Source organism: Ascaphus truei, chromosome 1, assembly GCF_040206685.1.
Source record: "Ascaphus truei isolate aAscTru1 chromosome 1, aAscTru1.hap1, whole genome shotgun sequence".
In the NCBI taxonomy this organism is placed as follows: Eukaryota; Metazoa; Chordata; class Amphibia; order Anura; family Ascaphidae; genus Ascaphus; species Ascaphus truei.
In genome coordinates this window covers 231,939,010-231,966,242 of record NC_134483.1, presented here as the reverse complement: position 1 = coordinate 231,966,242, position 27,233 = coordinate 231,939,010, and the positions used below count along the sequence as shown (strand labels likewise).

The 27,233-nt window shown below is 41.5% G+C and overlaps 1 protein-coding gene across 3 annotated transcripts in view; it reads right to left on the bottom strand.

Moving 5' to 3' along the window:
- Positions 1-27,233, bottom strand: part of FBXL17 (F-box and leucine rich repeat protein 17) — a 659,342-nt gene that overhangs the window by 473,585 nt on the left and 158,524 nt on the right. For all 3 annotated transcript variants that reach the window (XM_075602073.1, XM_075602064.1, XM_075602079.1), the window contains exons 5-6: positions 25,193-25,300; positions 22,658-22,788 (exon numbers count right to left, since the gene is read on the bottom strand). In XM_075602073.1, the coding sequence (XP_075458188.1) occupies positions 22,658-22,788; positions 25,193-25,300 (239 nt within the window). The remainder of the gene's footprint in view (positions 1-22,657; positions 22,789-25,192; positions 25,301-27,233) is intronic.

Genomic DNA, 27,233 nt, shown 5'->3' with positions numbered 1-27,233 from the left:
ACCGGCCCATCAGTTACGGACATGGCCCCTGTAGTACTAGAGAGAGGGACACAGTCAAGATGCGGTGGCGAACTGGCAATCCGGTGGTCTGAGACCAGACCACCATAATAAGAGAGTATCTTCCAAGGTGATACAATCCCCGCAGAGGCAGACGTCGTTGTTGACAACCACCATCGCTGGATCAGTGGATCCCATCCTTCCATTGTTGGCTTAACCGGGTGCAGCGCTGTCTCACACATGTGGGCAGGTAGTACAAGTGCACCAACTGTAAACACATTTGTGGGGCAGCACTGTCACACATTTGGCCAAGAGTTGCTACTCATGGAGACCAGGGTCGTTGGGTGCCTGAGGGCCCTTAGGTTGCGGGACTGTATCGCCAGCGTGTGGGCACCGGATGGTGTATATTGGAGGGAATGGTCGTGCGTGAACGGGTGGGTAGAACTATATATATTATATAAAGTCATGTGAAAAAGAAAGTACACCCTCTTTGAATTCCATGGTTTTACATATCAGGACATAATAACAATCAACTGTTCCTTAGCAGGTCTTAAAATTAGGTAAATACAACCTCAGATGAACAACAACACATGACATATTACACCGTGTCATGATTTATATAACAAAAATAAAGCCAAAATGGAGAAGCCATGTGTGAAAAACTAAGTATACCTTATGATTCTATAGCTTGTAGAACCACCTTTAGCAGCAATAACTTGAAGTAATCGTTTTCTGTATGACTTTATCAGTCTCTCACATCGTTGTGGAGGAATTTTGGCCCACTCTTCTTTACAACATTGCTTCAGTTCATTGAGATTTGTGGGCATTTGTTTGTGCACAGCTCTCTTAAGGTCCAGGCACAGCATTTCAATCGGGTTGAGGTCTGGACTTTGACTGGGCCAATGCAACACCTTGATTCTTTTCTTTTTCAACCATTCTGTTGTAGATTTTCTGGTGTTCTTGGGATCATTGTCCCGTTGCATGACCCAATTTCGGCCAAGCATTAGCTGTCGGACAGATGGCCTCACATTTGACTCTAGAATACTTTGGTATACAGAGGAGTTCATGGTCGACTCAATGACTGCAAGGTTCCCAGATCCTGTGGCTGCAAAAACAAGCCCAAATCATCACCCCTCCACCACCGTGCTTGACTGTTGGTATGAATTGTTTGTACTGATATGCTGTGTTTGGTTTTTGCCAAACGTGGCGCTGTGCATTATGGCGAAACGTCTCCACTTTGGTCTCGTCTGTCCAAAGGACATTGTTCCAGAAGTCTTGTGGTTTGTTCAGATGCAACTTTGCAAACCTAAGCCGTGCTGCCATGTTCTTTTTAGAGAGAAGAGGCTTTCTCCTGGCAACCCTTTCAAACAAACCATACTTGTTCAGTCTTTAACTAATTGTACTGTCATGAACTTTAACATTTAACATGCTAACTGAGGCCTGTAGATTCTGAGATGTAACTCTTGGGTATTTTGCAATTTCTCTGAGCATTGCACGGTCTGACCTTTGAGTGAATTTGTGGGATGTCCACTCCTGGGAAGATTGGCAACTGTCTTGAATGTTTTCCACTTTTGAATAATCTTTCTCACTGTAGAATGATGGACTTTAAATTGTTTGGAAATGGCCTTGTAACCCTTCCCAGATTGATGGGCAGCAACAATTGCTTCTCCAAGATCATTGCTGATGTCTTTCCTCCTTAGCATTGTGTTAACACACACCTGAATGCCCCAGGCCAGCAACCTGCTAAAACTCCAGCTTTTATAGAGGTGGTCACACTTGCTGATGATCAATTAATCAAGGGCATTTGATTAGCAGCACATGTCTGCTACGTAATCCCTATGGAAGCAGTAAGGGTGTACTTAGTTTTTCACACTTAGCTTCTCCATTTTGGCTTCATTTTTGTTAAATAGATCATGACACGGTGTAATATGTAATGTGTTGTTGTTCATTTGAGGTTGTATTTACCTAATTTTTAGACCTGCTAAGGAACAGATGATTGTTATTTTGTCCTGCTATGTAAAACCATGGAATTCAAAGAGGGTGTACTTTCTTTTTCACATGACTGTATATATATATACTCAGTATTTGTTTGCCTGCAGTAAAACTGTTATACGTACTATCGTGTGTTTCATTGTATGGGGTTCCTGTAACAGGGTTATCCCACATAGTAGGATCCCGTACAGGTGGAGGCGCTACCAATTGTCGACTCAGGTACACCTCCTGTGAGTCGCAGGTAAAGCAGCACATAATACACCGTAGCCGCCATATCTCCCATGGGTTTGGGGGAAAATGCGCTACATTTCACTGGGGTTTTTTTTTTTGCCTTCCTCTGGATTAAAATACTGTAAATATAAATATAGGATAAGTATCTGTCGTCGAAATTTAGCATAGGTTGAACTTGATGGACATACTGTATGTCTTTTTTTCAACCTCATCTAATATGTAAAAATGTAACACATTTAATAATGTTAAAAGGCCCCCCTCATGCTCTTAAGTCATGCATTAAATGTACAAACAATGAAAAACGCTAATGTGATATCCATATTGGTTAATGCATCAGCGTACAACTCGAAAGGGCCTACTGGCAAACTTTTTTTTTGTAGCTTTACACTGCAACAGTGAGCCTGAAGAAAACTGAATTTAAGCACTTCTGCAGCATGACATTCACAATAGAAAGATTTATTCTGTGCATGCTCTTAAGATGTCTGTTACTTGAACGTTCACATATTCCAAAATACAGCCTAGGATCATGAAACAATTCCCAAAGAATATTATACACCAGGTACTGTACAAATACTTTACACAACACCATCTGCCAAAATCCTACGTGAACTTTAGTTTGAAATGTCACTGTATTTTATTGAATCATCTGAAATAGAACGGAACAAACAGAATGGGAGTGCTGGTAAAGTCAGAATATGAAATCTTTACACAAGGCTTTAGGTAGCTTGACATAGCTCTTATTGCAACACTTGTTTGCATCCGTGAAATGAAATATGTTACAAAGCTTATGGTTCTCTTCTGGCAATATGCAGTATAACTCAATAGGGAAAAAAAAAGTACATTGAAGCAGTGACAATCGTGGACGCATTATTTTCTTGATATATATATATATATATATATATATATACACACAAATACAACTGTAAGCTCATCTGCATGTCTTAATGTCTTAGGCAGGTCTGCAACCCCACCTTTCACCCTTATCACCCAGTATATATATATATATATATATATATACATATACATACATATATATATATATATATATATATATATATATATATATATATATATATAGTGTTCGACTAACCTATACATTTGCATGCCCCGGGCGAGTGGATTTAACATCGTGGCAAGCTCCTATTGGCCCAAGCAGTACACGTGTGGTACTAGGTGGCGAGTAGATTTTTTTGTTGGGCGAGTAGATTTTTTGGTGATTTGTCGACCACTGTGTATGTATATATATATATATATATATATATATATATATATATATATATATATATATATATATATATATACATATATATATATACATATATATATATATATATATATATATAATTTATAAAATTCGTGAAGTTAAACCTGAAAAGGTTAATTGACGGGGGGGAGGGGGAGAAGGCAGAATACTGTAGGTTTGACAATCCACTTCTTGAATTTGGGATGAAGGCTCTGGTTGGAAGATTCCTGCACCTCAAAACATTTGAGAGTGAAACTGAACTGTATACTGTAATTCCGTTTAGATTTAGCTATCTAAGGATGCCTCCGAGATAAACTCAGTTTATCAGCTAGCTTCATTTGTGAAAGCGCAGGGATTATGGAAGATCTTTTCACTCCCTTCACATAATAATATGTAGTATGTAGTGACTTGTTCTTGGTGGCAGGCTCTGCGGAAGGTCTGGCAGATCCTTCATCAAGTTGAGGGCCTGGAACACTGGAACAGACATATCCCAAAGTTTTGCCATCTCTTTTATAAAAATTAAAAAAAGAATGCAGCAGAAACAAATAAAAAAAGTTCCCTGGGGCTGATAAGGTACAGTTGGAAATGATGTATGTGTACAAGAAAGGGCTAAGGAAAATGAAGTACTACAACCCCCCCCCCCCCCCCACCTCCCCCCTTTCCTCATAAGGTGACACTAAAGAAGGTAGAGATTGGAGTAAGAAATAAACTGAGGTTGGTTGCTAACCATCACTATGAACCCAAACACCACAGCAAACATGACAGTAAGGATGGCACTTGGATTGTTCCAGACTATCCCCATGAAAGTTTCCAAGCAGTATATTACTACGCTTCAAAATAAAATTAATCAATTTATTTGGGAATTTAAAAAGCTGAGGACCAATACTAAAACATTGCAAAGACATAAATCACAAGGTGGATTTGGGCTGCCAATTATCAACAAATACGGTCTCGCTACACGCTAGCTGTCTCGCTAGCAATTGAATGCTCTTTTTGAATGGTTTCACTGTACTAAAAATAAACTCTAGGTAGAAATTTAAAATAATTATTGCAAATAAATAGATACAAATAAGGCTCCATGGCTTAGAAAGACAGATCGCCCTAGAGGTCTTTACGAGCACCCCACTATTGGCGTAGCACTATGTGCATGGGATGAAATATCTAAAGATGAGAGAATCTCCATGTTCCCATCCCCTCTAACTCCAATTTGTGGGAACCCTTATTTCCCCCCAAGGCTGGACTCCAGAATATTTCAAAAATGGCGTCAAGCGAGTGTAATTAGGCTGAGAGATCTGATGGATATGGGTAAGAATCGATGTTTTAAACACTTTTAGGACCAGTTCGAATTTAAAGAAGGGAAGAGATCGCAATATATACACATTTTACATTATATGAATGAAAAAATAAATAAAAGAAGCACATTAAGGGTGCTGAGCCCTTTTGAAACAGTGCAGGTCTGGCGGGGTGCAGGCGGGCACAATATATCATACATCTATAGAACATTACTGGAAATTAATATTGAATCTAAACCAGGGTTTGTACTAGCCTGGGAAATAGAGCTGGACAGGGAGTACTCTGCACTCGAATGCACACAGATGTGGAGTAATGCCAGCTTTTCTTCGATATCAACAAATATTATAGAAAATGTATATAAGATAATGTACAGGTGGTATTACATACCACAAAAAACTGAAAGAATGCTACCCAAGAACTTCAAATAAGTGCTGGAGAGGTTGTGAGGAGGTGGGAACAATTGTGTGAACCCCTGATGAAGTGTGCATGCGCACGAAACATGTAGGGTCTCAGTGTATGAGCTATTACTAACTCACGCAGGCCCCGTGGTTACGCGCAGTGCCCTGTAGCAGTAGGAGGAGGTTGTTCCTCCAATGCGCGCTCCAGTGACGAGGCATCGATCCAGGCAGTGCGACAGCGTCGACATGGTGTTTGGATCTGCCAGACGCCACGGGAGGACAAGCTGATATCCCCAAAGACTACAGCCCACTGCGATTTTACTCTCAAGTTTTTGTGAGTAGGAATTTGGTTTTAGACCAACCGGACCAGTTGCTTGCTAGTTGTCTTATTTTGTTATTTTATATTGAGTATTGTATTAAATAGCTCCATTTTTATAGTCAGCCTTGCTTATATTTGTTTATTGTTGTGTATCTGTTGTTTGTCTTGTGTTACATGTTCCATTAACAAGCAGTATACACTATGATATGTTTTCTGTTTGTATTCCATATTGATGCCTTATCTGGCCGTGGATAATCTACTATTCTGGAAGTGCAAGTATTGAAGTAAATCTCCACATCACTCCATTTGGACTCCTAATTAGACTGTCTTTGGACAATTTTGGCGCCGGTTTGTATTTTGTTTTCTGAGGTGGGAACAATGCTTCATATCTGGTGGGAGTGAAAGATAATAGAGCGGTTTTGGGATATGATATTACAGCAGATTCTTAATATTACCAAGATTAGAAACCCAAAATACCCGAGCATTATACTGCTAAACAAAGAAGGGGTCAAGGGGGCACAGAATTAGGAAATCACTATTGATACACATGCTAAATGCAGCAAGATGTGCCATCGCTGCCAACTGGAAAAAGTTGGAGGCACAGACTATGGGAAATGGGAGTTGAGAATATGGGAAGTCATGAAAATTGAACAACTACAGTATCAAATATAACCACTGGCACAAGGCTAAAATTTGAACGCCTTTGGCTGCCATGGTCAGAGTTCGCTGCTAAAAGAACACTGTGAGAGGATTTGAAAGTGGACACATTTGCCATAGTGAAAATAATAATAAGGATAATTAGGGCTACTAATAATTGGATTGACTTGTTTGCAGTTTCTATTTTCTTTTCTTTTGTTTAAGTACAATTATTTTTTATTTATGTCAGTTTATTTTTTTAATTGTTTGTTTTGTGTTTTCTTTTACTATTAATGCTGTCAGTTAATATGTTATTGTAAATCCGGTACTCTAATATATAACTCACTTTATACTATATTATACAATAGGTCTGAGTATTGCTGACTGTAGACTGAAGAGTGAAAAAGTGAAAAACTGTGATATTTTTTTGTTTTTAAGTTGTGTTGTATTGTATTGTATGTAGCGCGTGTTCCCCCACCCCCTGGGAGATATAGCCATACTTACCATTCGCCTTGAGAAAGCCTCTCGCGAAATGCGCGCGTCGGCTCCCTTCTCCCACGTGCACGCGCAGACCAGTGACTGCCTCCGCATTATGTATCTCTAACCGCGAGTTCATGCGGCAGCCTGCTCGTGCAGGATATACAGGCTAAAAGTGCCCCGATGGTCATTTTAAGCCTCGAGTGTGTGGTGTCTGTTTAGAGAGTGCTAAATATACATAGATGTACTGATTTATAGTTACCCGCAGTAACATCCTAGCTGCGCCGCTGTTAAGGATACTCTAGACAGCAGCACATAGGGTCACTATCTGTGCTTACCTCCAGCTCACCCTCTGATTTAGGATTATGATCACACACCATCTAGCTATAGTGCCTTCCTGATAAAGGTCCCTATAACCTTACCATTTATACTATCTACCTGCTACACACAGCCCTAGAGGTCAATGCAGGACACTTATCCCTGCAGTATAGCATTTCAAGGTTACCTCAGGTCAGTCTGACACTCAGCTGGATACACCCCTATATACAGAGTGGCAATATAGCTGACAGCACACACGACCACTGATAATCACAATATATTTGCTCCCAGCGTCTATCAGCATCTATATATCACACTTACCACCTTATTAAAAGGATTTACGCAGACTCTGCCACTATGTGATATGTCTTCTCAATACCTAATTTAGCACACCCAGCAGCACACACCTATCACACAGGTCCACATCAGGATCTCTGTGCTGTTCTGTTACCAGTGTTCCAATATAGTTATATCTGGTATATAAGATACTATCTGATCCGGAGCCAACACGGCTACTATTATCTAGGATCAACCTACCTCCAGTACGTTGCTCCAACACCTACTATTTTAATATATGTTATTAATAAAGAATATGTTTTAAATCACTCACCCATCATCAGAGCGTGAACCCGAGTGCTATATAGCGTTCTCTCTCTATTTGTTCACTACTGTATGTACACCCTAAGCACCGTTCATCATCCCACCTTACTACTGTGGCTGCAGCAGGGGCCCCCCTATCACCCTAACTAGTTGCAAACTAAGACTTAGTTCCGCTCATCCCCCTTATAACGCTGTGCTTGGGATCCAAAGAATCACATTGCGTTATAAGCGGATCGCATTAGAAATAATGTGCAATTGTATGCCTTGTACAATAAAGTATTTAAGATACCAATAATCGTGTTGTAAAGTATTCATAAATACGAAAATTGGGAGCAACGCTTGCATCGCGTTATAAGCGAATTCGCATTGTAACGGATTGCGTTATAACGGGGTTGAGCTGTACTGTGTGGCAGAGTTGGTTATACAACATATATAGTCCCTATATTAAAATGTAATTATACATGGCATAATGGCCTTATACTGTAGTTATGTAGGTATACACTTCTCCTAGTGTTGGAGTTGATAAAGAACACTAACAATTGCTTCTAATAATGGAGTCAAACCAGGAAATCAGGTTTCGACCATTGGGCAATGGTAATGCAATGATAGGCACCAGGAACTTCATTCATACAAACAGCAGCTTTATTCAACATCATCAATAAAGCCTCATTTACATCGTGCACATTACGTCATGTGCTGTTTTTTTATCACTATCCTCTGTGTGTGCTGTCTGTGTCCTTCTCCCTAGTTGCCCCCAATCTCGATACGCTAGAAGGTGCTGAGGCTTTAGTAACTATGGTTACTGAAGTGAGCCCTCTGCGGTGGGCCCCTGCTGTGCCATATACTACTTTCTCTCTGTCTGTTGTCAGTATCCCGGTCTCAGATACTGAATGCCATCTCGTGGCCTTCTGGGTGAGAGTCAGCAATGGACCATCTGATTGAGCTGATCCAACTATGTGCCGAGGCTGCGGCTTGGAGAACCCCTTCGGGGAATAGGCTTCAACTATGTGAATCATGAGAGTAGTGTGAGGCCATTCATGGGTACGCTAAGTTGGGCAATGTCACCAACTATAAAACAATAAAGCGCATCCTTACCTTGTCCTATACATATGTACCTATACACACGATTCAACAGTGAGGTTCCTCCTCTGCGACTCCTCCTGGGACCTGACCTTCTCGAATCCTCTCCCACTATATATATCCTGCTATCACATCCCTATCACTATGTAGAAGTTGGCAGAGCTATAATTCTGCGTGGTCACCCAGCACCATGATATAGGGAAAGGGGCGTTCATCTGTGTGGGGCCACACAGTTAACCCTCCAAGGGGATAGTAATCCCAAAGGGGGGTTTCCACAAGTAAGTGTGAAACGTACATAATCCTTGAGAGAGATCATAAAATAACAAAAAACAAATAATAAATACAATATCTAGAGCAGAGGTGGACAATCTTTTTTTGAGGAGTGCCAATAAATGGGCACAAATTGTTTGGCAGGTCACTGTCCTACTGCCCCTCCCTCCTCACACCCAACCCCTCCCCTCTAAGAATTTTACCTTGGGGGATGAGGAGAAGCCTCCGGTCCCACGGCAGAGGGGAGCTGGGTCCCCATGGGCGGATGAGGAAGTTGGGCCAGCACATTTCTGAGTGGACCCAGATTCCGGCGCAGACCACTTGCACCAGCAGGGGGGTGGCATGAGAGGGCAACTCCAAATGCCTTCGCGGGCCACTGGTTGGCCAACCCTGATCTAGACTAGAGCATAAGCACCAACATTTTCTTAGATTATAAGTGGACAACAGCACCTCTAAACTAAACATACAGACCCTAGAAAAACAGCAATAAATGTTGTTTGTCTCCAAGAAACATAAGGAGCTGTGTGCATTTTCTTAACCAGCAGTATTTGTTTTCTCTACCCTTCAACTGTGTTACTTAGCAACTCTTTAGAAACTAAAGCCTTGTAATCACTGTGCTTGTCTCACCTAAATTAATCTTTGCTTCAGAAAAGACATAGCTCAATTGAGCACACTAAATTGTGTCTGATTGCTGGAGTCATTAATTTTGACATTCAAATGCAGAAGGTCTTATAAAGATTATTTCAAAAGTTTAAGGGTACGATCATGACAATGTAGGTTAAAGGAAGATGCCCGGACTTGGAATTACACAAAAACTGCTGAAATGTGAGAATCACTACGCTGTCTAACTGCAGAATTTTTGGAAACCTTTTCAGTCAAGTTATTTTGTCTTGAGGTTCACTGATATCAGGAAGTGTCAGAGAACAGTCATTGTAATTTTGGTTTAGGGCACATTTTTTTTCCAAACAAATCACAGATTTTGGAGTACAGTGAGCAGGGAAAATGTTAGAGGTGAAAACAAATATTCTATTGTACAGAACAGTAAGCAAATCTTTAACAAAATAAACAAAATTGCAGGGAGAATTACACCTTTAACAATGTGCTCATTTACATGTCAATTCCCAGAATCCCTGGCTGCAGCGGAAGCACTCTATGCTAAGGCTGCGTTTATAGTACTGGGTACGGCGACTGCGACGTTGCGCAGCGCCGTAGCAAGTACATGCAGTCCGTTGAGGGTGCCCATAGTGGGTGCTACCGCGACAGCTGACGTCACGCGGACGTGATCGCTGTAAGTCAAAGGATGTTAACTTCTTCAGCAATTGCAGCCTGACGTCAGCGGCACGTGAGCAGTTCAGTTAATGAGGGCCAATTGCTCATGGCCACGCCTCCTGTACAGACTCCTGCACTATAACCAGGAATCGCCGTCACTATAAACGCAGCCTGAGAGATAATTGGGAAAAGCAGGTTTGCAGACCTGTCTGAGACATGTGAATGTGCTCACAAGTGATATTTGTGTTTGATGTACACATTTAGCAAGTACACATTGTACATCGCTGAGAACAAGCCAGCATTCTTGTATTAAAAACTCTGGCATTCAGATAACAAGAAGAGGGAAGATACTGATGAAGAATGATGAAGAATGGTAAAGAATGGGGAACATAATCATGGGGAAGAGAAATTAAGAAAAAGGATGAGCTGCTTTAGCGTTGGCTAAAGCAAACAACTGTATAAGGGGATAGGTCAGGTAGTGAAGGAATGAGGTAGTGGCGGGCAGGGCATGGGGGCCAGTTGAGCGAGGTGTAATAAGGTTGTTGACCCCAACGATACTGGGAAAGTCATTGCTGTGAATGATAATGCAAGGCTTCAGAAATAGCACTGCATTAAAAGTGTCCATCACAGAAAGGATTATTGAACTGCTAAGAAAAATGTATTTATTTAAATATGTTTAAAAAGGGGGCATATATAGTTTACGGCGAGTGCACTGACAGAATGCAGAACTGGGAAGATAAATGGAAAAAGAAATGCAACACAGTGAGAGAAATTCACTTGAGAGTCAAAAACATTAAAGCAAAGTAATGCCTAAATGCCATAGGAATAACTGTTCTATGTAAAAAGACCTCAGGGACATCTTAGACAAAAACAGGCTGCACAATCTCAGGAGCTGGTAGTCAAAGCAAAAGGTGCATTACTCTGCTTGAAATGTTCCAACTGCGACTATCCCAGCCTTTAAGCAGAGATCTGGCTTAGAATCCAGCTATGGTCAGCAAACTATAACAAGACGGACACGCTATAAAAGTATAAAAACAAGTGTAATCATTGATCAGGGTTTTATAATACAAGGTACTGTATGGAGACCTTAAAGCGTTTCTGTAAAATAAATGAACCCTTTAAATACATGTAATAATGCAGGTACATTATATGAAAACATAACAGAGAAATAAGTTTCCATTTAAAAATGTTAGTTAACATAACGAGCACATGAAAAAATGTCTACCTGGATTTTTTTAAAACACTACTCTAAAGAATAAGTACTGTAGGGGCTACAGCAAGGCACAAAGCTGCAACGGGCATCTTTTTGCACGGCTTAGGACAGCTTCCAATTTAAACGTTATCCTCCAAAACGGTTAAACTATACATGTGCCTTTACTAGAATTGTATCAAATTGATTCTGATATAACATCACTGTGCTTTGAACCTGTGATGTCATTTATGCAGATATCAGAGAGGCTGATGTGTACTGAGATTCCTTCCCGGCTTCTGTTTCTGAAACAGCACAGACCTGTCTCTTTTTCAAGTAAAAAGACAGCTGGAGAAGAAGATGGAAATGGACATCTTTGTATTGTTCCAGAGGAATTTTATTTAGTAATAAATCTCAATGCACTTCAATTGTACAGTGTTGAAATGACATCACATATCCAAGATGGCTGCCAAACCGGACAAGAAAATAAAGATATCACAATCATTTTAGTTTAAAAAACAAAAACACAGAACAGGATGTAGTTTTCATTTCGCATCTAGAGAATCTCAAAGCACACATGAAAACCTTGAAAATTATTGATTTAAAAATTGGGTGTAAAAATACAAAGCAATATCTGGCAGAAATGAGGTCTTTAATGTCTGTAGTTAAAACGGTACACTTTCATAACAACTACTAATTACAGGCGTGAAGAAAGCCTCTGAATTCTAATTCAACATGGGTTTTTTTCCCCTGCAGGCTAGGAACACAGCCTCATTATTTAACTTAACAAATATTTTTTTTTATACCAAAATGGAAAAAAAATAATGTATATATTTATAGAGGAATCATTTTAGTAGTAATGGAAAACAAAAACATCAACAACATGAAAATAAGGGTGCTATAAACTGATTTAAGGTGCTGTTGCTGGGGATGAGCCAAACCAGTTAGTGTAATACAAGTGCCTGCCAATGATTGCATCTATTGCTCTACACTTGATAAAACACTGTAAAACTTAATATAAACTTGCTTTCGTTGTAAAACAGAACAACTTGCAACTGCTGCCAGCTCCAAGTGCTGCAGGACATTCATTAATTGGGACAGTTGACTGTTGCAGCAATGGGAAGTATTTGTATGTGTAAGAGACAGTTGTGTGTGCATATATATAGCACAGTATGTACAGACATGGCCATTAGCGCTCATGGGAAGAGAGTTCACTTGTGTCAGTAATGACTCATAAAATTTCGATCTATGTTTAGGCCACCGCTAAGTGTCCTGAACAGTTGCATAAATTTGTATTCATGCAACCGTCTCTCTTTCGGTGTTTTAAGATTACCTTTGAGTATGGCAAACCTCAGATCGTTCATCTTATGGCCAGAGTCAGAGAAATGTTCGCAGACAGTACCATCTCTTATTCCGCGTGTGATGCTGTGGCGATGTCTGTACATACTGTGCTATATGTATGCACACACAACTATCTCTTACACATACAAATACTCCTTGTTTTCCATCCCTATACACCAATAGGGACCACATAGTATCTACACACACTTTTAGTTATGCTACAATCTCTCACATTTCCACACCTACCAACACCATTAATATTAACTCCCACTCCACACAAACCTTTTGTAAAGCACTGTATACACTGTGGGCTCTCCATTCATTTATATTCACACAGATACACACACACATCACATCACTAACTTTCAGGAACCATTTAACACCTCTAGCCATAAATCACATCCACACACGGGGAGGGACAAGCACAGATAACATTCCAAGCCCTAAGACACATTCTTGCCCTGATCCTCCTGAAAAAAGCCTAATAACCACTTCTCATATGGATACCTCTTATAGAGGTAAATTTACAGACAAATACTCCAAAAATCATGCAGGCTTTTTACCTCAGATTTTAATTAAAAAAGTAGATACAAAATCTCTCCCAACAGGAGGAAAAGTAAAAGAAAAAACTAAACACATTGAACTAAGCGACATTATTGGCAAATCAGCAAAAGAGAATTCAAAAACCAATATTACTCATTCACAAAAAGAGTCACCTTCTTTTTTAGATCCCAAGGAGTGTATGAATTCATGGGAAACCAGGAATCCATTTCACCCCTTGATGAACCAAAATCTACCTCTAAAATAGAGAAACAAAAGACGCATGTCAGAGGGAGACGAGGGGGCAGAAAACGGAAAAACAAGAAAAATGTTTTAAAAACAAAAAATATCTTTAGCCTTAGTCAAAAGATTCTTAAAGAAAACCAAAGTAGAGTTATTAGTAAAGGACTTACCTTTGCTCCCACTATTGGACCAAATAAGTTTAATTTGTATATAGACGCACAAAATTTTTGGAGATCACTCACTCTTAAAAGATTCTTTATCAATAAAGAAGCAGAAACAAGGAACTGGTCTAATCCACTTATTACTGCACCGACACACTTTATTCGAGCAAATACCCAGTATGTACCTGGCAGATACCTGGAATGCGCCGCTCCTCACCTCTGACAAGCCCCGTTGCGTTTGCCTTCCCAGCCTGGGTTCATGCCTGGCTGACCGGTGGCTGATCTGTTAAATGATAATGATTAGGATTTAATAGGCTGCAATGCTTCGCGTGTCTACCAGATGGCATAAATTCATGAATTGTAATGCAGTATATATATATATATACTGTGCAGTATTGCAGCCAGCGGGAATAAAATGCTTCAATCCCTGCTTGGAAAATACCTCAATGCACTCGGGCAGAAAACAGTCACAAACCTCAATACACCCGGGTATACCCGAATTCGTGGGACTAGCCGAGCTCGAATAAAGTGTGTCGCCAGTGTAGTACCACAGATTGTCCAACTACATCTCAATCGGAGTCACCTAAATTTGTACATTCCAAATTTAAACCCAAATCTCACTTTTTTCCTACGTTTGCAAAAGGAAACCACCTAGAGGTCTTTTTCCAATTAATCACCAAGGATTTAGAGGCCTTAACCACTACCAATAACAAAAATCACACTAATTTAACTAAAGATGAAAAAAATGCACTAGATGAACTCTCATTAGATCAGAGTATCGTAATAAAACCAGCAGATAAGGGAGGAGGAGTGGTAATTATGGATCACTGTTAATATGCAGGAAGCAAATAGAATTCTGGGCGATATTACCACTTATCAAAAGTTAAATTCAAACCCCTCTATTCTATTCAAAAAAGAATTGTTGGCCCTACTAGAGGATGGTAAACATAAGGGTATTTTGGAGGAAAATGAATTCCAATTTCTTAATATACAAGATCCTATATTCCCAATCTTTTACTTTCAACCAAAAATACATAAAAATCTCCTACATCCTCCTGGAAGGCCAATAATTTTAGGCATAGGGTCATTAACATCGAATCTATCAGAATTCATAGATAGCTACCTGCAGGAAATAGTTAAAGAACAAAAATCCTATCTGAAAGATACCAATGATGTGATATTGTTATTAAGAGATATACAATGGCAAGAAGGCTACCTGTTAGTCACTACAGATGTAACGGCTCTGTATACATCAATTAAACATGCTGATGGATGCAGAGCCGTAAAAACCTTTTTGGAAAAAAGTGGGAAGTTTCCTATGTCACAAATTGAGTTTCTTGTTAAATGCATACAATTTATACTGAACAAAAATTTCTTCTGGTTCAATTAAGTATTCTACTTACAGTTGTGTGGGACCGCCATGGGGACCAAGTTTGCGCCCAGCTACGCTAACTTACTCATGGCCATGTGGGAAGATCAATACATATGGTCGTGGGTAGGTCTGGACGTGAACTTGGTCACATGGCAGAGATATATAGATGACATCATCTTTGTTTGGAAGGGCACATCAGAGGATCTAGATTCGTTCCTTTTATATCTAGATAATAATGAATTAAATTAAAAATTCACGTCTATTATCAGTGGTTCTACTGTAAATTTCCTAGATCTCACCATATACATAGAGAACAATCTTATTAAAACCAAAAATTTCTTCAAAGATGTGGATGCCAATAATTTTATATTGCAGTCCAGTTGCCATTTCAACAAATGGATAGCAAACATCCCGTACGGACAATACCGTAGACTAAAACGCAACTGCACTGACAATCATATATTTGAAGAGCAATCCACTATATTAACTAGGAAATTTGCAGAAAGAAACTATAATATCAACAATGTTGAGCAGGCACTGGTTAAAACCAATCTAGTGCCTAGAGAGTCAATATTGCTCCCTGTTAAGAGAAGGGTCCAAGACTCTACTTTAAAAGTGCCCTTCATCACACAATTCAATAAGGACGCTAACAAAATTAATAAAATCCTTAATACACACTGGCCCATACTCAAAATGACCCAGTTTTGGGAACACATTTACCAGATAGAGTGCAGATGGTATATAAAAAAGCACCAAATATTACAAATAAATTAGCTCCAAGTGCTATTAGGAGACAATCAGAAGGCCACCACTCTACCTGGTTAGATCTCCCTAAAGGATTCTTTAACTGTAAAACTTGTACCGCCTGACAATATAGCTCCAAAATAGGAGATAGCTTTAATTCTACCACCACTCATAAATCATACAAAATTAAACAACATCTAAATTGTAGATCTAATTTTGTAGTTTACCTTCTAGAATGTAATTGCGGCTTACAGTACTTAGGTAAAACTATATGTCCCCTTAGAACCCGCATATTAGAACACATTGGGAACATAAAAAAGAAACTTACTGCTCATAGTGTATCTAATCATTTTTTATTATTTCACATTTCTAACCCCCAAGGTCTCACATTTAAAGCAATCGAGCAAGTAATGCCACACTGGAGAGGGGGGAATAGAAATCTTGCCCTAATTAAGAGGGAATCATATTGGATATATACGAACTCCAAACTATATCCCCCTCAGGTTTAAATCTAGAATTTGATACCAAACCTTTTCTTTAATTTGTGACCTAAATACAGTTCTTTATTCCTCTCTTAGATTCTACAATATCTACAATTAATTCTATATGTATTAGCAATAACATTCTATATGTCTCTTATGCCAGATCGCTTAGTATGATATGTTTATTATATGTATATTTTTTAACCACATTGTGAGATTCATTTTGTAATTAATAATGTTTTAATTCTTATTTTAATTTTTATCCTAATAAATAGTTCTTTTGTATCCTATATTTGATCTTCACATATGTGTGATGTGGAGAAATTATGTAAAACTATCAGCAACTCTTAGCATACTCTTATACGATACCACTTTAAGACTGATGTACTATCCAGTTCTTAACCAATCAGATGATAGTTTAGAGCAGGGCTGCACAACACGCGGCCCGCGGGCCGCATGCAGCCCGCCTGGCCTCTCTGTGTGGCCCTCGATGAGATTTTAAAAAAAAAAGAAAACTTTGAAAAAAAAATTTTTTTTGAAAAAAAAAAAAACTTTGAAAAAAAAATGGCGCCAATTCCCTGCGGTCCCGGCGCGCATGCGCTAGGCCCGCTCCGTCCCCCCCCCCCTTCCCTGCTCCCAACGCGGGGCGGAAGGGGAAGCAACATGCAGCTCCTCTGCGGGCCCGCTCCCCCCCCCTGCTCCCAACGTGGGCCGGAGGGGGAAGCAACACACAGCTCCTCTGCGGGCCCGCTCCCCTCCCCCTTCCCTGCTCCCAACGCGGGGCGGAAGGGGAAGCAACATGCAGCTCCTCTGCGGGCCCGCTCCCCCCCCTGCTCCCAACGTGGGCTGGAGGGGGAAGTAATAATTAAATAATTCAGCTCCTCCAGCAGCCTGCTTCTCACCGCTTCCCTCCGCGGCCAGCTTCTCGCGTCCCCCACGAGCTCACCTCCCGTGCCCTCCTCTCCCCCCTTCCCCCAACCCGCGCCCCCAAGCCCACCTCCCGTCCCGGGCAGCTGCCGCAGGGATATCGGGGGCAGGAGGAGCAAGCGTCCGGCGGCAACCTGCACCCACCCGGGTCAAGGTAAGTCACTGTTAGTCACTGTCACCCAAGTCACTGTCACCCACCCACCCACTGTCACCCACCCACCCAGTCACTGTCACCCAGTCACTGTCAAGTCACTGTCACCCACCCAGTCACTGTCACCCAGTCACTGTCAAGTCACTGTCACCCACCCACCCAGTCACTGTCACCCACCCAGTCACTGTCACCCACCCACCCAGTCACTGTCACCCACCCAGTCACTGTCACCCTGTCACCCAGTCACTGTCACCCACCCAGTCACTGTCACCCACCCACCCACTGTCAGTGTCACCCACCCACCCACCCACCCAGTCACTGTCCCACCCTGTCACTGTGTCCCACCCTGTCACTCTTCCCACCCAGTCACTGAGTCCCACCCCGTCACTGTCACCCACCCCGTCACTGTCACCCACCCTGTCACTGTCACCCACCCAGTCACTGTCATAGTCACTGTCACCCACCCAGTCACTGTCACCCACCCAGTCACTGTCACCCACCCAGTCACTGTCAAGTCACTGTCACCCACCCAGTCACTGTCACCTACCCACCCACTGTCACCCACCCACCCAGTCACTGTCACCCAGTCACTGTCAAGTCACTGTCACCCACCCAGTCACTGTCACCCAGTCACTGTCAAGTCACTGTCACCCACCCACCCAGTCACTGTCACCCACCCACCCAGTCACTGTCACCCACCCACCCAGTCACTGTCACCCACCCAGTCACTGTCACCCTGTCACCCAGTCACTGTCACCCACCCACCCAGTCACTGTCACCCACCCACCCACTGTCAGTGTCACTGTCACCCACCCACCCACCCACCCACCCACCCAGTCACTGTCCCACCCTGTCACTGTGTCCCACCCTGTCACTCTTCCCACCCAGTCACTGTGTCCCACCCCGTCACTGTCACCCACCCAGTCACTGTCACCCACCCAGTCACTGTCACCCACCCAGTCACTGTCACCCACCCAGTCACTGTCATAGTCACTGTCACCCACCCAGTCACTGTCACCCACCCAGTCACTGTCACCCACCCAGTCACTGTCACCCACCCAGTCACTGTCACCCACCTATCCACCCAGTCACTGTCACCCACCTATCCACCCAGTCACTGTCACCCACCCAGTCACTGTCACCCACCCAGTCACTATCACCCACCCACCCAGTCACTGTCAAGTCACTGTCACCCACCCAGTCACTGTCACCCACCCACCCAGTCACTGTCACCCAGTCACTGTCAAGTCACTGTCACCCACCCACCCAGTCACTGTCAAGGTTACTGTCACCCACCCACCCAGTCACTGTCACCCACCCAGTCACTGTCACCCTGTCACCCAGTCACTGTCACCCACCCACCCAGTCACTGTCACCCACCCACCCAGTCACTGTCAGTGTCACTGTCACCCACCCAGTCACCCACCCAGTCACTGTGTCCCACCCAGTCACTGTGTCCCACCCAGTCACTCTTCCCACCCAGTCACTGTGTCCCACCCCGTCACTGTCACCCACCCAGTCACTGTCACCCACCCACCCAGTCACTGTCATAGTCACTGTCACCCACCCAGTCACTGTCACCCACCCAGTCACTGTCACCCACCCAGTCACTGTCACCCACCCAGTCACTGTCACCCACCCAGTCACTGTCACCCACCTATCCACCCAGTCACTGTCACCCACCCAGTCACTGTCACCCACCCACCCAGTCACTGTCACCCACCCAGTCACTGTCACCCACCCAAGGGGGAGAGTGATGTGAGGTGCAAGGGGGGGAGAGTGATGTGAGGTGCAAGGGGGGGAGAGGGATGTGAGGTGCAAGGGGGGGAGAGGGATGTGAGGTGCAAGGGGGGGAGAGGGATGTGAGGTGCAAGGGGGGGAGAGGGATGTGAGGTGCAAGGGGGGGGAGAGGGATGTGAGGTGCAAGGGGGGAGAGGGATGTGAGGTTCAGGGGGGGAGAGGGATGTGAGGTTCAAGGGGGGAGAGGGATGTGAGGTGCAAGGGGGAGAGGGATGTGAGGTGCAAGGGGGCAGAGGGATGTGAGCTGCAGGGGGGAGGGATGTGAGCTGCAGGGGGGAGGGATGTGAGCTGCAGGGGGTGGTGGGATGTGTGTGGGGTGTAGGGGGGTATTGTGTGTTTGATGTGGAGGGGGGTATTGTGTGTTTGATGTGGAGGGGTGTATTGTGTGTGGGTGAGGGGGAGAGATGGGGGTATGAGAGATAGATGGGGAGTATCGCAATGGTTGATAGTGTTGGGTTCTGGGGGAGATATGAGGATGATGATGGGTGCTGGAGGAGAGATGATGATGATGATGATGATGATGATGATTTTACCCGTGCGGCCCAATTTATTTTTCCTTGGAGCAGTTCGGCCCTTCGCACTTTACGAGTTGTGCAGGCCTGGTTTAGAGTATATAAGTCCAAACTATCATGTCATCGACACTCCTGATGAAACCAAGGAAGGTGAAACGTGTAGAGTGACGTTGACAGATGATTCACACCGCCGACCGGAACCTCTGGATCTCGCTGACGTCACATCCGGAACTGCTGAGACGCATCCGTGAGACGCACGCCAAACAGAGAGGCAACTCCAGGGGAAGCAGAAAGTTAATTTCTACTGCAGCCGAGATCGATTGTGTGATCTAAATGCGTGTTACCATCTGATACCATGTGAGTGTATTGTAATATACTTACCTTTTATATAAATTCCTACAGTCTGCACTATGCCCGGTTCTTTGTTTATTACTAAAGGTTACCAGAGTGCATATCCCTATTGAGGCTGACATACATCTCCATAGCAGCTGGCGGGTCATCACTTAAAGATACCATTTCGTACACACATCCATCCTCACATTTGTGAGTATTCTATCTATAGACCTAAAGAAGAAATCCACGTTTTTATTTAACAATACTGCACTATCAGATCATTATTTTCTGTTTCCACATGTTTGCGCTTCCCAACGACTACCACTGCTTCAACTCTGCATGGGATTGAGAGAGCAATCCCCCACTGGGTCACAGCAGCATTAAACGAATGTGTTTGCATAATCACTACTGTTTTTACACTATTTCACTGTAATTATTCTGTTGCACAATTATGATTTGAGCGCCACCATTGATAATCACTTTTCCACTTCAACATTCCAAGAGACACTGTTTTTAAGTATACCCTTTGCTTGCTTCATTCATTCATTGTAACATCGCCGGAAGAAGAGATCAGTGTATCTCGAAAGCTCGCACAAATAAAAGCATTTTGTTAGCCACAGAACGGTATCGTCTATTCTTTGATTTTATATATATATATATATATATATATATATATATATATATATATATATATATATACACACACACACGAAAAAGGTAGCATAGAAGATCGCAGCGTACAAAGAGACATCATTCAAAAAGACTCAAAATTTTAAAATGATGATTAGCACAACATTTTAAAAGGAATATTTGTAATCACATTTTATTGTAGCATTTCTCCAATATGTTTTTATTTACCATTGCAAACCACAAAGAAATGAATAATAATAATAATAAAAACACTGAGATCATTACTTAAAAGGTTAAATTTGTGACTTTACCCAATAAGGTAGAACAATAACACTTTTTTTTTAAAGCAGTATGGCTTCTTTATGATGACTTTTTTTCAGCATGTGTGTATATGTTTGGTATAAGATTATGCTATATATAGCATGTACCTATAGATGAATAAGATACCAATATGGTGAATTACGTTTATGAATAAAATTATTACGCAAGCAACAGAGGCTACTTACAATGTAGCAGAAATAACAGGCACATCAGTAAAATGCTTTCAGATCGCTGCATCAAAGGGGCTGATAATCTCAGGAACCGCTCACTCCTCTGATGGTGCCCCAGAAAAAGTCTAAACTCAGACGAAACTAGTGGGTTGAGGGTCTCTCACTAGATCTCCCTATTTTCTGTTATATTCAAGACTTTTAACTGTCTTTGATTTGCTGCAAAGCCTTATTTAAAGGCTATTGGGACTGTTATATCAATTTCGGAATTGAACCCTGCGGCTAATCTCACCGAGTGAACGGAGCCAGCGGTATCCCCGTTTAGGGGAGTGACGTCACCATCGGAGGACCCGCGCAACTGCTGATTACAGTTAAACAGTGACGCTTCCGCGTCCGAGCACACAGAGGAGTGAGCGGTTCCTGAGATTATCAGCCCCTTTGATGCAGCGATCTGATAGCATTTTACTGATGTGCCTGTTACATTGTAAGTAGCCTCTGTTGCTTGCGCAATAATTTTATTCATAAACGTACTTCACCATATTGGTATCTTTTTCATTTATAGGTACATCTCGTTGTGGAATTCGAATATAGGACTTGTTCACGTATTTATCCTTCAGGTGTTGAATATCCATGCACCTGTGTCTCTGATTTGCGTCTTTTGAGTTTTTTTGTACTTTGTATTTCCTTTGGGATGGTGTACACCCATTACATTGTGACAGCACTCATAGACATCATTGCAACACTATTTTAAATCAGTTTTGCGCACCTTATACTTTTTCTTCTTATATACTGTATATATAATTCTATTAGACCTAATTACACCACCACCAAAGATATTTAAATGGACAAAATAATAATGTAGCTAGTAACTAAAAAATTTCCATTCTCATTTAGTGTACTTCACCCGAAACATTGTATCTCAGTGTGTTGACCACTTTTAGAATCCTCCCAGTGTTTTATTTTGATAAGATAATTACCTAAAAAATATTTCTGACCACTATAAAATTGCTTGCATTATGAGTCAGCTATGAATGTATATATTTATTTTAAATAGGGAAAGATTCACTAAGTTCCGATATGGGGTATCTCACCTCGAATTGACGTTAAGAACCATTCAATTTAATGCAATACCCTGCATGGGCGCTAAGTGAATCCCAGCCACAGTTACATAAAGATCATATCTGGTCACTGCTATATTAGAATAGACGTAACATGCTATTTGGTTTTGAACCATAGTGCTGTAACTAGACTGTTGAGTGGACAGAGACACTACAAATTGACAAGGGTACTTCTAGTACAAGGGATGTTTTGTAGAGAAGCGTATAATTAAGGCGTTTATTTTAAGAAAAATACAGTATTACCATAGTAAAATGGTACAAAGGTTAACTTTGTGTTAAAGCAGAGGTTCTTAACCAGGGTTCTCTGACCCCAAAGGGTGCAGACAATGCAGAAGGAGCTGCCCAAAAAAGCATATACTATGATGTAATTAAATGCATTTACGGATTACAGACTTTGAATTTAACAGAGAAAATTAGAATTTCTATACACAGTGTAAACAAATGTAATTCTAAGTGTGAGGTTTAGTAATAGCCAGACAGGCTGAAAGCTACATTCAAATTACCTGTCATTAATGCTCCAGTTCAGGCAGAGGTTGAGGGAAGTGAGACTTCGGCACCGCTTTACAACTTCCATCACAGTATCATTATCCAATTCAGTGATATGACGCAGATCAAGGCTGGAAAGGTGCCTTAGCTAAAAGAATTAGAAGACAGAGTCATTTTATTGGCCACACAGTGTGTCACAGTATAGACAGGTAAGCTATGAACAAATATTAATGGAGTTCTGCAAATATAAACACTAAATGTGTGTGTATGTGTGTGTGTGTGTGTGTGTGTGTGTGTGTGTGTGTGTGTGTGTGTGTGTGTGTGTGTGTGTGTGTGTGTGTGTGTGTGTGTAGTGGTTAAACTGCACACTTTAATATGAGGAGGTTAAACATCAGCAAAGGAAACGTACAAAATGAAATGTACTGGTTGCAAAGTATTCAGACCCTTACGTCAGTACTTGGCAGAAACACCTTTTACAGCAATTATTGCTATGCGATGTTTTGGATAGGTTTCTACTAGCTTTGCATGGTGACATTTTTGCCCATTCTTCATGGCAAAAGTGAACCAGTTGTATAAGTTTGTTGGGGATCATCGATGGACTGCAATCTTCAAGTCTCTACATAAATGTTCGATTGGATTCAAATTCAGACGTTGACTGAGACACTCAAGAACACTAATTCTCTTCTTGTCCAACCACTCCAGTTTGGCTTTGTGCTTCAGGTCATTATCCTGCTGAAATGTGAATTTCCTCCCCAGTTTCAGTATTGTATGACTCAAACAGGTTTTCTTCAAGGATTCATCTGTACTTTGCACCATCCATTATCCCTTCTATCCTGAAAAGTTTCCCAGTCCCTGCTTAAGGGAACATCCCCATAACATCATGTTGCCACCACCATGCTTGACAGTTGGGATGGTGTTGACTGGGTGATGAGCAATGTTGGGCTTCTCTGACCACAATACAGATTACACGTCTGCAGTATCATCTACATACGTTTTCGCAAACTCCATACGTGATTTAAGATGAGTGTTTGTGAGTAATGGATTCTTTCTTGCCACCGTCCATACAGGTCAGCTTTGTGTAGGAACTGGCTTATTGTTGATGTGTACACACTGACTCCCATGTCGGACACAGAACTTTGCAGATCTCACAAGGTCATCGTTGGCTTCAGAGTGACATCCCGAACCAGTTTCCTGCTTGCCCGGCTGCTCAGTTTGGAGGAGCGACCTGATCTGAGTAGTATCTGGATGGTATAATGCATCTTCCACTTCTTAATGATGGACTTCACTGTGCTGAGAGGGATAATCAGTACCTTTTACATTTTCTTTACCCTTCTCCTACTCTCTGTGCCGCTCTACCACTTTATCCCTGACTTGATTCGAAAGCTCCTTGGTCGCTTTGTTGGATCACTGTGTCAGTTGCAACTTTAAAGTCTTTATATGGCTGAGGGAAATAATCTACCAATTAAACGACTTAAATGACACAGCGGCTGAACGTTTTCACTAATGGTGTGACCTTTCAAACAATTCATTTGCACCTGAGCTGATTTAGGGCTGCAGCAACAAAGGGGTTAAATACTTATGCAACTGAGATGAATGTGTTTTTCTCTGTAAATCTTACTTCTTTATATTCTATATGCCTGTTTTAACCATCACTTTGGAGTCGTTTTAATAGCTTCCACAGGTAAAGCCTAATTTGAAAGCGCCGTGGAGTACAACATGTGAAGAATTTGCACGGAGAAGGGGGGGGGGGGGGGTGAATACTTCTGATATCCACAGTAAGTATATCCATTGTATTAGGAAGCGATTGAGTTTTCATATAATCTGTGCTACAAAAATTCAACATAAGCCATTCATTTTTGCTGACTCAGCTTAGATTTGAGGATATTGATGCACGATCGGCTTTCTAGTCACATTAAATATTCATACAATAATGAGAAATATAAACATTCTTCTGCGGGCCTGTTTGGCCCTATTTCCCAGAGAATATTTGAGATATTGAACTTGCATTTTTCTCAGCTGATTTACTCCACTTAAACTATTTGACCTTCAGGGCAGTGTTTTGTTTCTCAAACTGCTTGCTTGTGTGGCATTTTTGCATTGACTTTGGACCTGTTTAGACATAATATTCCAGCCCTTCCTTCTGCTCTGACTGTATAACAATAGACCAGAACACCAGCCATTATTTTATATTACTAATTGCTATAACAACACATTATTCATATTTATGCCGCACTGATTGTACATGACCATATGCACAAAGCTATACTATTGGGATAATATCTGCCGGCTCAGAAGTAGCATGTCATTTTTGGACCGCTGAGGAATAACAAGGTTAATGAATTTCCAATAGGTCAATAAGAGATGAGTACTGAGTATTACATGTCTCCTACTTTATAAAGCTATCGCAGTCACAAGGATTTAGGAATTGAAATAAAAGTGAAGTGGGAGTGGATTGACAATAAAACCTGCTAAACAAACTAATACTAATGATAATAGTAATATAGCAACATCATTATTGTGGTGCTGTATGATTTGCAGCTCGCTCTACTTACATTGGTAAGGTGGATAACACCTTTAGATGTCACGGAGCAGCCCATAAAACCAACATATTGCAGCTCAGGACAGTGCTCAGCAAAGGCTTTTACCGACTCGTCTGATACCTGTACAGGTAGATAAGGAGACAGTAGTTGAAAATGACAGTGTCAAACATTCAGCCTGCAAAGATCAGAAGACATCATAGCATAAAATAGCATGTAACCTATTTCCTCTACTGCTCTTCTTCATTGTACACGAACAAACAGCAAATTGTAGGAAATCGTGTACCAACTGTGCATGATCTCTGTACTTTAACAAAATCCATAACGAAACATTACAGTATGTCAAGAATCGTACAGCTGGCTCGTAATCAAAGAAAAATGGTTTAATCAATACCACAGAACAGTTATATTTTGTCCCATATTCAGCCTTAAGACAAGTTCAACATCAGTCATACTTTGTAGCCATGTTAGCACAGTGGCAATTGTACATAAATGAGTGTTAGGACAAGGCTGCCTTTCTATTATTGAATATGACATGGCATACACATTTAACATTTTATTTTAGTAACCCTATGCCTAATTCCATTCTCTTCCCCCTCTACTCCATGTAAATCCCTTCCGATTGCTGCTTCATTCTATCTGGTCCCTTTTCGCATGTTTGATTTTCTACCAATTTTAAGAACATTCACATGTACTCATTATTTTTGTCCTAATGAAGCAAGGTCTTCTACCCAAATCTTGTATTAATAATATGTTCTGTTAGCTCAAATGAAAAGCAACACTATCGCCTTGTATTGAAGAACAGTACACAACACCAGGTGTAGAAATGGAAAAGAACAGTATGCTTGTGTTTTCTTTGACAGATACCTGGTATGTGTTACGAAGCAAACAAAACATTTGCTTTTCCAATAATAAAGACCCAATATGAGGGAAGATAATAAGCAAAAGCACCAATATGTCAAATGACAGTAAAGTGGAACGGATTACATGCATCTGAAGAAAAATCGTGAGCAAAAGAATAGGCATGAGAAATATCACTGTGCACAATGTATAGGATTACGCCACCCACTCCCATTAATAAACAGCCATACATTTTGGACAATTACAATATGGACAGTTTAAAAATATTAAGTCTGTTCCGGCGTATTTTATTACAGCTGCAGACTCACTGAGCAACAAGAGCAGAAGTTGCCAACAACTGAAAATACTTAAGAAACAGTTGTTTTGAGCAAATGTTTCATAATGTAACACATGGGTGCTCAACTCCAGTCCTCAAGCACCCCCTCCCTATCCCCCCCCCCCCCCCCCCCATCAGGTCACATTTTCAGGATATCTCAGCTTCAGAACAGGTGGCTCAATCAGTCCCTGCTTCAGCACCGGTGGCTCAATACCTTTAATTGCTTTGCATATAGAGGCCTACATGGTCTTGTGGCACAAGGTACAATAACAAATATAACAGTTGCTGTGATCAGGCATAAGAAAGAGGTGCTTAGAAAATCACAGGGGTGGCCATTTTTCAGAGTATGCTCTATGTTTGATATCTATATTATTCACCAATACCAAACTACTGGATGATTTGACAATGAAGAATTTTTGGATCAGGTAGGCAGACACATATACAGGCATACCCCACATTAACGTACGCAATGGGACCGGAGCATGTATGTAAAGCGAAAATGTACTTAAAGTGAAGCACTACATTTTTCCCACGTATCGATGCATGTACTGTACGGCAATCGTCATATACAGGCATAACTGATGTAAATAACGCATTTGTAACAGGCTCTATAGTCTTCCCGCTTTGCGCACAGCTTCGGTACAGGTAGGGATCCGGTATTGCTGTTCAGGACGTGCTGACAGGCGCATGCGTGAGCTGTCGTTTGCCTATTGAGCGATATGTACTTACTCGCGAGTGTACTTAAAGTGAGTGTCCTTAAACCGGGGTATGCCTGTATACAGCAAAGACGATAATTTATGCCTGAATTTTATTGGTATTTACAGATTACTGCAGAGGCCAGTAACACATTGAAAAGAAAAGTAAATAAACTCTTTTGCC